The 12,272-nt window shown below is 39.7% G+C and overlaps 1 protein-coding gene across 3 annotated transcripts in view; it reads left to right on the top strand.

Moving 5' to 3' along the window:
• LOC138743350 (A disintegrin and metalloproteinase with thrombospondin motifs 2-like) overlaps positions 1-12,272 on the top strand; it is a 273,394-nt gene that overhangs the window by 244,811 nt on the left and 16,311 nt on the right. For all 3 annotated transcript variants that reach the window (XM_069898571.1, XM_069898570.1, XM_069898569.1), the window contains exons 15-20: positions 1,083-1,206; positions 2,655-2,735; positions 3,133-3,296; positions 6,721-6,880; positions 8,035-8,167; positions 10,182-10,389. In XM_069898571.1, coding sequence (XP_069754672.1) covers positions 1,083-1,206; positions 2,655-2,735; positions 3,133-3,296; positions 6,721-6,880; positions 8,035-8,167; positions 10,182-10,389 — 870 coding nt within the window. The remainder of the gene's footprint in view (positions 1-1,082; positions 1,207-2,654; positions 2,736-3,132; positions 3,297-6,720; positions 6,881-8,034; positions 8,168-10,181; positions 10,390-12,272) is intronic.

The raw sequence follows: 12,272 nt of genomic DNA, 5'->3' as shown, positions 1-12,272 counted from the left end.
TGTATGTGGGATCTGGGGAAACAGTGAATTGGGGAGGAGTGGGGGATCAGGGACTCAACTGATCTGAGAGGGACTGCAGTAAACATCAACTGGTGAGTGAAATACCAAGTCAACAGGATTTTGAAAAACTGGATAGTGAATTTGGAATTTTATAATCATGAAATATTAATTGGCTCTGGTGTCTATTTCATTCAAATTATTGTCAAACTGTCCTACTGTATATTTTGTGCCATGTTATGGCCTAAAGTGAGTCACAAACAACTCCTCAATTCCTGTGAGAGATGGCTAATTCACTGTTACTCTCTGCTTGTTTTTCAAGAAGGGATGGCTGAAGAACATTCAGGGAAGGAGAAAACAATAATTATATTTTAATTTATTTTCTATATTTATTTATTCACTTTAACATTATAATTTGCACTTTACAAGTGTGATGGGGAATTTAGTCCCAGTGAAGTTAAACAAATTTGATTGGTACCAAAAAGCTGTCTTTACAAGTTTCTTCACTGTCCACTATACCACCAATTTTGAAGTCATCTACAAACTTGCTAACAATGATGGAATAAAAGGATAAAAGTATTAATTTCTTGATGTACGATTTTATTTATGTCTTTATTTACCTAGTTCTAATGAGATTCATAATTCATATTGAGTGCATTCAATAACCAACAGAGAATTCAACTTTGATTAGAACAGATTCAAGATCTATTTATTTTTCAACTTCTATCCAGATAATTTTAAAGTGACATAGAATCAGATCATAAGATTTACAGTATTTTTTTAAGTAACATAATTTTATAGGTTAGAGATTCAAGTGAGACACAATCCAAGGATAATCACATATCCTAACTTTGTTGTGGGATAAAATTCCTGATCCCTGGGCAATTCAGATGACATCTTGAATGTAAAAACATGAGGAAATAAGTGACTGCTTTTGCCGAAATAATAGAGATCCTGTTTGTATGAGTACCTGATCCTAACACGGATGGCCTTATTTAATGAAATTGCCCGTCTTTCTCAAGAATTTTTTTAATGTTACATCCAAATGCTTAAAAGATTTATTCTCTGCTATTTTAATGTTCCAGAAAGTGGGCTGTGATAAAGTGCTGGGTTCCAATAAACAGGAGGACAAGTGTGGAATGTGTGGTGGAGATCATTCTCACTGCAAAGTGATCAAGGGAACGTTCTCCAGAGCAGTGAAGAAACCAGGTTAATGGTTTTCATTAATAATTTTCTAAATTGTGATGGATGATCATGTAATTAGAGCTATTTGTCTGTAGACTGGTGTCAATTTTTTCATTTGGAGCAATACACTTGTCCACAATTCCTTTCTGCTAAGGAAGACATTACCAGCAAAGTTTCTGTTCCTTTACGCTACAGGGAAGATTCTGTTGGCACTAATAAGAGAGCTTGAGAGAATGCATGTGGTAAGGATCCGGTAATTGCAGGACTTTGCATGTAAATGGTGGCAGGTTTAACAAAACTGCCCAGGACTTGTACTCCAAAGATGCAGCCAGACATTGGTTCCCTATAGAAACTAATTGTTATGCAAAGATAGCTCCTTGTGTACTGGAAAGCTCTTCTCCTTGGGAATGTTGGACTCAGCACTGGGTTTCAAAGGATAGGTGTGGTTAGGTAGGAGGGAAAGTATGTGTTTAGAAAGATTACCTCCAGCAAATTATCTCCCGAACTCAGTCACTTACTAATTGCATGTGGCATAAATCTGGGAAAGTACTACTTTTGGCTTGCCGTTATGTAAATTACCCCACAGGAGCCTAGACGGGCATGATATTCATAATGTTAAAAAATCAAAGGCTAGCCTTAAGTTGAGGGAACATTGGAGCAGGTGGAAATTAATATTTTATCAATAACATATTCTGAGAGTTATGAGGATCAGGTACGAAAGTAAAATTGAGGTTTAAGATCACATTAGATGTGATTTGTTGAATGACAGGACAGGCTCGCAAAAGTGTCTGAACTACCCCTTCCATCTTTTCTTCTTCTGTCAAATATCGGTGTAAATGGTGAAGAAAGATAAAATTCACAGTAATATTTCCATCATATCTTCAAAGTGAATTATGGAATTATTACATTGTGGATGTAGGGTGATCTAACTTTATTCCTCACTCTTTCTCAATGCCTTGCACTTCCATTTCACTTACACAAGATGAAATGTAAATCCAAACTGCTATCTGTATTTTTTTGGAGACACAGTAACAAGCCCTTCCAGCCCATGAGTCCGCACTGTCAAAATACACTCATATGACCAATTAACCCCGCATGTCTCTGGAATGTGGAAGGAAACAGAGCATCCGGAGGAAACCCATGTAGACACGGGGAGGAAGCTCCTTACATTCATTTCCGGATCCGAACCCAAGTTGATGGTGCTGTAATGGTACTGCACTCACCACTACAATAATTGATTTTTTTTTTAAAAAGGCTTCTTTCTTAATCCCCCTGTGTCTTTTGCACATCACCTCGCCATGTCTCCTGTTGAATCATCTGCTAACAATGACCCTATCCAAATCCATATTCTACCCAAAATTAGCAAAAGCATGTTGATAATTCCTACGAATTTTATTTCTGTACTAACACAAATCCACTTGTGTGTTCTAGTCATTGTACCTGAACATTTAGCCTCTACTTTGCTCTGACAGGATATCTGAAGATGTTTGAAATTCCAGCTGGAGCGAGTCACCTGTCTGTTCAAGAGCTCAATGCGTCTCCTCATTTCATTGGTAAGTCTTCCCCAAATTGAATCTCAAGTATGAAAGTACAAAGAACTGTTGAGGGAAGTTATGGTGTCTGAAGAAATGATTTGAGTGAACCTCTAGATATAATGGAACATTTTTGAACAATAACTTTCCTCCAAATTTGAATGTTTCAAGAGCAGTTTAAATCTCACAAAAGGAAAGCACTCAATTCTGCTTAATAAACATCTGTAACAAGTGAAGGATATCTTCAAAGTGTCTTTTGTCTAATATTTTTTAAAGTGTAATGGTTTAAGTGCTTTTACTAGGGAAATATAATATGGAATTTTCTGTTTAAAAATTTACAGTTTCATAATTGGACATTAGTATAATTATAATTTATGCTTACTATAAATTTATTAATTGTTTATTTTTATTTGCTAAGTAATCAAGAACCAAGCCACAGGACATTTTATTTTGAATGGGGAGAATGATTTTCCTGATTCTAAAACTTTCATTGAAATGGGAGTAATTTGGGAGTATACCAATAATGATGACAAGGAGTCTTTACAAACTGTTGGACCTCTCCACGATGGAATAGTAGTGCTGGTAAGAATATGTTCCAATTACTATACCTTGAGTCACAATTTACATTTGTGTAGAAGTATTAACGTAATGAAACATCCCACAGCATTTCACTAGAGGGAGCTAAAATATGGACTCTAAACAGGAATTGAGAAAAAAATCTAGGTGGCCAAAGACAAGATTACAGAGGTAGGTTTTGGGGACACGCTTAAATGTGAATTAACTGTTGAGGGGTTTGCTGGAAGCAGCAATGTCATGTTAGATAGAGAGAGAGTTGGGAAGTAAGCTACATTGATAAGGGCTTGATAGTAGTTAGTTTTGATTTGTGTGCACTCTTCCAATCAGTACCCCTGCTGCCTCTTTAGCTAGTGGTTAACATATTTGATGATCCAGGTCTTGCATGTTCCCACATCCCCAAAGAAATGCTCATGTGTTTTCTGCTCTTCCTTAACTCACCAATAAGAAACGCCCAACAGGGTTCCTTTTCTGTCTTCTCCCCTGCTCCAGTAACTAGTGAAGACACCTTGACTATCCCTGCACTCTTCCTGCTTGGCCATTCCATCCAAGTGGCATCCCATGCAAACCACAACTGTGCCAAATTGTCGTTAACCTTCAGCTCACCTACTGGCCTTGATAACCACCAGAGTCTGTTCCAATCGACTCTCCCATGGTTCCCTGGCTCCAAGGATTTTTTTTTAAAGTACTTCCCCTTTTCTAAATGTACATCGGGTCATTTTAAAAATCTTTATTCTGCATTAATCCAATGTTTGAGTTTATCAATGATCATCACGTGATTTGATTTGCCTGTTTTAACTCGTGTTTCCCTTTCTTTAATATCCCTGCCTGAACTAATTAAATGAACTCTGCCACACAAATGAATAGAAATCTCATAATTAAAGTCAAAGTGGATCTCCCAAGTTTTGATAAAGGGCATTATTTCTGTTTTTTTGCTCTACAGATACTACCTGACCTTCTGAATATTTCTAGCATTTTCCTTTGTATTTTGGCTTCCAAGATCTGGCTCACGTCTGGTTTAGTCATATCCGGGTTCCTCACATTAACAATCTTCTGTTGAATTTGTTCAACATTACTGCATCACATGGAAAGGAATCACATGATACCATTGCATTAAACACTTTGTCCCTCCCCTGTCCAGCCACATCTTGAGCAACTTAAAATTCTTGCGATACAGGTTTAGGCAGTATAGTTGATCATTACTGCTACTTCCTCCTTCCCAGTCTCCTCCTAGCTGGGGAAATTGGAAGTAGTGGTGACCAAAGTTAAAAGTCAACTCCCATCAATGTCAGATTCTGCATCTACATTTCCACCACCTATCTCAGTCTCCCAGCTGCTTTTACACTGTCTGACCCATGTCCAAGGTCAAATCTTGGATGTGCTGCACTTACCTCCAGTGAAACACCATCTCCTTTGGTCTTGCTGAAAACGCAGAAATGCTGGAGGAACTCAGCATGGGAGGTAAAGTTACAAGACCAACGTTTCAGGTCTGAGCCTTTCTTCAAGGCTCAGGTCTGAAATGTCAGTTTTATATCTGGATGCTGCAAGACCGGCCGAGTTCCTTCAGCATTTCTGCGTTTTTACTACAATCACAGCATTTGCAGATTTTTGTGTTTCACTGGCTGAAAAGTAGACATGACTTCCTTCAGGGGAGATCTTGCCTGATAAATCTGTTGGAAGAAGATCAGTGGAGGTTATTTACTTGGACTTTCAGAAGGTGCTGCAAAAAAGCCCTGCCAAACAGGGTAGGAGCCCATGGCATTATGAAGAAGGTACAAGCATGGATAGAAGATTGGCTGGCTGGCAAAAGGGAAAAAGTAGGAATAAGGGGGCCTTTTCTGGTTGGGTGCCCGTGCCCAGTGGTGTTCCAAAGGGTCAGTGTTGGGCCTGCTACTTTTCATGTTTTATGTTATTGATCTGACTGATGTAATTGATGACTTTGTGGCCAAATTTGCAGATGATCGGTGGAAGATAAGAGGGGCAGGTAGTGTTGAGGAAGAAGGAAGTCTGCAGATGGGCCTGGGCACATTGGGAGAATGGGCAAAGTAGGAGCAACTGGAATACAGTGTAGGGAAGAGTATGGTCATGAACTTTGATAGAAGAAATAAAGGCATAGATTATTTTCTAAATGGGGAGAAAATTCAGAAATCAAAGGTCCAAAAGGAATTGATATTCTTAAGGTTGACTAGCAGGTTGAATCACTGAAAAGGAAGGCAAATACAGTGTTGGCATTCAAGAGGTCTGGAATATAAAAACAAGGATATAATGCTGAGGCTTGAAAAGACCACATTTAGAATATTGAGAGCAGTTTTGGGCTCAGTATCTAAAGAAAGATGTCCTGACATTGGAGAAGGTCCAGAGGAGCTTTACAAGGATGATGGCGGGGTCGCATGTTAATGCATTTGATGGCTCTGGGTCTGTACTTTCTGGAATTTAGAAGGATGAGAGGGAGATCTCATTGAAAACTACCGAATATTGAAAGGCCTGGAGAGAGTGGACATGGGGAAAATCTTTTCAGTGGGGATGAGTCTAGGACAGAAGACACAGGCACAGAATAAAAAGACGTCCCTTTAGAATAGAGATGAGGAGGAATTTCTTTAGCCAGAGATGATTAATTGGTTGCTACAGTCGACTGTGGAGGGCAGGTCATTGGGTATATTTAAAGCAGAGGTATCTAAGTTCTTGATTAGGTCTTGGTGAGAAGGTAGGATAATGGGTTGAAAGGGAAAAATCAGACATGATGAAATGGTGAAGCCATATGGTCCTACTTTTTTGTGGTGTTACGATTGTCACCCATGTCTTTATGTGGCAACACTTCGTGCCCCACATTTCCTACCTCAGCACCTCTGATTTTAAATCTATCATTATTCCTCCTCCTTAAAAACTCTTCATTTATTAAGCGTTTGGTTTCTCCTCAATGGATTAGTGTTCAGGAAGGAAAAAATGGTTTTCAAAAGTCAACTTCATATTGACATGCTTTTTTATTTAAATTTTAAATTTAGACATACATCACAATAACAGGCCCTTCCAGCCCATGAACCCGTGCCACCCAATCACACCCAACTCACCTACAAGCCCCATGTGCTTCGAACAGTTGGAGGAAACCTATGCCCTCGGGCAAAGCCCATACAGACATGAGGAGAACATACAAACTCCTTACAGACAGTGCAGGATTCAAAGCCTGGTCCCGATCGCTGGCGCTGTAACAGCGTTGCGCTAACCACTGTGCCGTCCATGTATATAGTTGCAGTGGTATCTAATTCATATCTTTTCTCATCAATATCAAGCATGTTTCAAAAGAACAATGAGTTCAAGGGTAAGTGGTTGAGCTAAAACATTTTCTCTTTTCATTGCTATGCTTCTGTTTGTTGTAGTTTGATTCCAGATTTTATTATGACTAAAGCATCCTTGTGGCTTTCTTTACAAAAATTAGATGATGCCTCATGGTGATACCAAATCTTCCCTGACTTATAAATACACAATTCATGAGGACCATTTGGCCACGATGACTAATGAAGTTTTGCAAGAAGATATGGCTACATTTGAATGGGCTCTGAAGAAATGGTCCCAGTGCTCCAAACAATGTGGAGGAGGTAAGTTGTAGCAAACTAATAGACAAATATAACCTATATGAACCAATGATTTAATTATGTGGTGGTTAATTATTCACAAATGAGTCCACTTGTTGTATTTCTGGTTTAGAATCAGTACTTTACTGGATACTAATTTTTATACCCCAGGAGTTACATGTTGATTCCCTTCATACTCAATGTTGGCTTTGTTTTAGAAAATGCAAAGGTCGTCTATTCTAAAACAAAGGCCCTTGTACATTCTTTCATATCTACTTCAACTTTTAGTTGACTTGTAAAGGACAGCAGAATCTGGTACTAGGCACTGCACACCTCGTTCTGATTGAAATAATCTCTAAAATGGGGCTTGCCTTAAGAGATTTCAGCAAAGCTATATTTGAACACTACTAGTTTATTGGAGATGGTGTTCAAAGATCTTGTGATATTGGACATCCACTCATGGTAATTTAATATGCAAGTATTAGATGACCTCCATGGTGGCTCTCTAAATGACACAAATTAAATTGGTGCAAGGTTTTACCTTTTGCTTCAAAAACATTAACAGGTTTTGCTGGTCATTTATTTCATGATAGGAATGCAATAGGGACTAAAAACACTTTGAATTGCATATGATTTTAATATTGAAGCTTTGCATTCAAAAGACCCAAACGATATCGTTTTAGATTTTTAAATTTAGAAAGTAACAGGCCGTTTCAGCCCACGAGTCTGTGCCGCCCAATTGACATCCAATTCACCTACACCTCCTGGTACATTTTGAATAGTGGGAGGAAACTGGAGACCCCGGGGAAAACCCACACAGACCTGGGGAGAATGTGCAACACTGGGTCGAACCCTGGTCCCTATTGCTGGCGCTGTAAAGGTGTTGTGTTAACCGCTATGCTGCAAAGGCCAAACCTGAAATTAAAATAAACCTGACTTTGTACTGCTGGTGGAGCAAACGTTCATGATAAGCTAATAAATTTTAATCATTATTTGATTCAATTGCCATGAAAAAATGTTCTAATATTTGATCAAGACATTACATTTCAATTGTTTTGCAATTATTAAATAATAATTTATAAAAAGATTTTATTTGAACAATTTAAAGAGTATGAGTATTCTATAAAAGTTTGATGTTTAAGATCTTTATTCTGATAGAGGTGATTGATTTTGCTAAGGTTCTCAGTTTACACGATATGGCTGTCGCAGGAAGGCTGATTCCAAAATGATTAATCGACGTTTCTGTGATGCAAGAAAAAAACCAAAGTCAATCCGTCGAATGTGCAACTTGCAGGAGTGCTCCCAGCCTGTGTAAGTGACCAGGAAGAGTAAGATTCTCCTTGCTATTTCTCTGTTCCATATAGCCCTCAGTCATTTCATTCAGAGGCACTTTATTCCATTATATGCTCAACCTCTTGTCCTTAATTTCCTCCTGAGCCAGATATTCCAATGCTCTCCTCACTTACTTTAACTTCATAGAAGCTTTCAATGCCCTTGGTTCACAATCCCTTCACACTCTTATCACACCATCATCTCAGTTTTCTTGAAGGCCATCTCCCAGTTTCTGGTCTGGAGACTATCAAAAGCCATTAGCAACTGCCGACCCGGAAAGCCAGGGCATGGTAAATTTGCCAAAACTGATCCAGTTTCCTACTGCCAATGCATGTAATTAAATCTAATTATCTAACACCGACAAATAGCAGGGAGGAAAAGCCAAGGTAGTCTGTTGTTTAAAAGCTAATTATGGTTCAGGCTTATTTCCTAATTATTCTTCAGAACTAAAGCAGGAGCAGGCCAGCCAGCCCCTTGAACATGCTATTCCATTCAAGAAAATCATAACTGATCCAGTCTCATCCTCAGCGTCAATTTTTAAACCTCTCCCCATATATTTTGACTCTCTTGTATTTCAAATATCTCTAAGTTTCCATTTTGAATGTAGTTAATGATTTAACCTCCATATCTCTCTGGACTAAAGTTCTAATGTGAAACAATCTTTTAGGAAGAGAAATTCCCCTCATCCCTGTCTGAAATAGGTGAACTGCTGCCCCTAGTTCTACATACCTCTATTTTGGAAAAATATTCTCTCAGCTATCCCCTCTCAATTCTTTTCCGAGTTTCGTGTCTCATTAGGATCATCTCTCTTTCCTCTGAATTCCATTGAGGATTGGCTCAATCCCTCTTCAAAGAGCAACCTCTCTTTGGAGGAATTAAACCCTCATGGATCTTCTCCGCACTGCCTCCCATGCAGATACACCCTCAAATATGATTGGTAAGACACTATATCAACTGCAGTTTCTCCAAGCACTTTGGAAAGTTGTTTCAAGATGTAATTATTTTTGTACTTTTTTAGTTAGGGCAAGCATTCACCCTAATTACTTGCTCTATCAGAGATTAGGTCTTCCAGATCCCTTTGCACTCCAATGTTTTGTAGCCTCACTCTGTTTAAAACATAATTTGCTTTTTCATTAAATCTTTCAAAATGAATAACCGCATTTTTCCACATTACACTCCTCCTGCCGATATCTAACTCGTGCACTGAACCCTTTTGTGTTCCTCAGAATCGACAACTCAGCTATCTTTGCAGCAGTAGAAAATTTGGCTGAAGTGCCCTCCATCCCTTCAAAGAAGCCACCAATTTATAGATTGTAAATAGTTCAACCTTCATGCTGATGTCTGTATCATCCCACGAGTGACTGTCAATCCAAAACTAACCCATTTAGGCCTATTTTGTGTTCTTTCATTCGCCAATTGCCCATTCAAACGATCACATGGCAACTTATCAAAGGCCTTCTGTAAATCCTCCCCCACAGCGATTTACCCCTTTCAGCCCCACTGACATTCACACCCCAAATCAGGTGTAGCCTTTAAGCAAGTGTTCTTTCTTTTAAATTTAGTTCTGATCTTCTAAGTGAATGTTAGGACAAAATTATCCCTTTTACTGACTGCATTTCTCCGAATCAAAATAAATAGTTTTTATTTTTGGTTCAGGAATGTGAGGGTTGTTGCAGTGATATTCTCACTGCCCTATATGCTATTGGAAGTAGTGTATGGAGATCACTTCTACATGTATTTCCTGAAAAGGCCATAATTAACACTTAAAAGCAATATTGTAGCACTTGAGTCCCATTTTAAAATATTATTTCCTAAGATGGCAAGAGTACTCAGCAGGTAGGTGGAGTTAGGTCTTAAATTAGATCAGCCATGATCTTATTGAATGGCAGAGCAGGCTCGATGGGCCATTTTTGGCCTTCTCCTGTTCCTAGGAAGGATATTTAGTTCACAACACACGGTGTTGACTTTTAAATGGACATCTTATGATTTTCAGATGGATTACAGGGCAATGGGAGGCATGTACCAGAACTTGTGGCAAATCTGGATATCAGATCCGCACTGTGCATTGCGTACAACTACTTCATGATGGTATCAATCGCTCGGTGCACAGCAAGTATTGCGGTGGGGATCGGCCTGAGACTAGAAAACCTTGTAATCGAGAGCTTTGTCCTGCACAGTGGAGAATAGGGGCTTGGTCACAGGTATGTTGACACGACTTTTTTTTAATTGCATTGTTCTGGGAAATCAGTACAGTAAGTGACTGGGAAATTGATATTGCCTTGTTTTACTTGGTATGAGAACCTTCAGCAAACCATTCTGATTGGTGCTCAACAGTGAAATTGCCACCGATCTGCTCGTACATTGTCACTAAGAGAAACTTTTGGTCTTTTTAGGTTGCTGGTTCAATTCTGGCTTGAAAGGCCAAATTTAAGAATTGTATTTGGATAGAAAATGGGCTCCATGGTAGAAAGCAGAGGTTGATAGTGGAAGTAAAACATGAAAAGCTGCACTGTGGTTGAAGCAAAAACACGCAGCTGGAAAAACTCAGCTGGTCAAACAGTGTCCTTTATATAGCAAAGATAAAGATACATAATTGGCATGTCAGGCTTGAGCCCTTCATCAAAGTAGCCATAGTGTAAGGTTGCTTTTCGAACCGGAGTGCTGTGCCATAGGATTCAGTGATGAGCCTATTGCTGTTTGTCTTCTATATCAATGATTTGCAAATTTGTGGATGATGCTAAAGTGTCTGGTATTTTAGACAACGAAGATGGTTGCCAGAGGATGCAGCTGGATCCTGATTAGTTAAGCAAGTGAGCAGAGGGTTAGTTGGTGAAATTTAATGGAGAGAAATTTTGGGAGGACTAATATGGGTAAGACCTACAGGATGAATGGCAGGGAGTGTTGCGGAGCATGGGATCTAGCAATGCATGGTCATAGTACCTTTCAAGTTGTGTCACAGGCAGATAGGGTGGTCAAAATGTTTTTTGGTTATATTGGCCTTCCTCGTTCGGAATATTGAGTACAGAAATTTGGAGGTCATGTTGCAGTTGTACAAGACATTGGTGAAGCCCCTTTTGGAGTGATGTGCAGTTTAGGACATCTTGCTGCAGGAAAGATGTTGTCAGGCTGGAGAAGGTGCCAGGACTCAGGAGCCTGAGCTATGGGGAGAGGTTGAGCAGGCTAGGGCTTTACTCTTGGAGTGCAGGAGGATAAGGGGGTGATCTCATTGAGGTATACAAAGCCTGTCTGGGTTGGTAGCAGAACATCAAGTACCATCACGTTGAGCATTGGCGCACCTCAGGGCAGTGTGCTCAGCCCACTCCTATTTATACTACTGGCCCACAAACTGCTTCACCAGTTTCATCTCCAACAGTGTCATAAAGTTTGCAGATGATGCAACAGTAGTTGGCCTCATCAGCAACAATGACGTTTCGCACCACACTGAAGAGGTGGGAAATCTTGTGAAATGGTGTGAGAATAACAACCTGAGTCTCATTGTGGACAAGACAAAGGAGATAATCCTAACCCTATCATGGACACTCACTTGTCAGGAAGGCGCAACAGTGACCACACTTCCTGAGAAGACTTAAGAGGGAAAGGCAACCAGTCACAGTTATGTCAGTCTTCTACAGGAGCTCTATTGTGAACGACCTGGCCGGCTACATCACAGTGTGGTACAGTTGCTGCAAAGAAATGGATCAGAAGTCAATCCACAGAACCATAAGAGTGGCAGAGAGGATGAATGATGTTTCCCTCCCACTTTCAACGTGATCTACTGTGATCCTTGTCTGAAGAGGATGTGATATGATGCAGTACATCACTCGGCCACCAGGTGGACCCAGAGGGCCCATTGGTACAAAGCCGAGGTCCCAACCGTGGGCTCTTTCTCTCTTTTCTCCCCGGGATCACACTGTAAGCACAGCTAGCAGCCAACTAGATAGTTATGTGAGTAGAATAAAGCTGTGTTGCCCCAAACAGTATTGTGCCTGTGTTTTCCTTTGGAAAATATTTGCAATTATTTCCTGGCACAGAGGACTCGCAAAATCACTGAGGATCCCTTACACCCTGCAAACAGCTTCTTTTA

The sequence above is a fragment of the Narcine bancroftii genome, chromosome 9 (assembly GCF_036971445.1).
Source record: "Narcine bancroftii isolate sNarBan1 chromosome 9, sNarBan1.hap1, whole genome shotgun sequence".
Classification (NCBI taxonomy): Eukaryota; Metazoa; Chordata; class Chondrichthyes; order Torpediniformes; family Narcinidae; genus Narcine; species Narcine bancroftii.
Note: the sequence above shows the minus strand (reverse complement) of the source record. Positions and strands in the feature narration are given on the sequence as shown.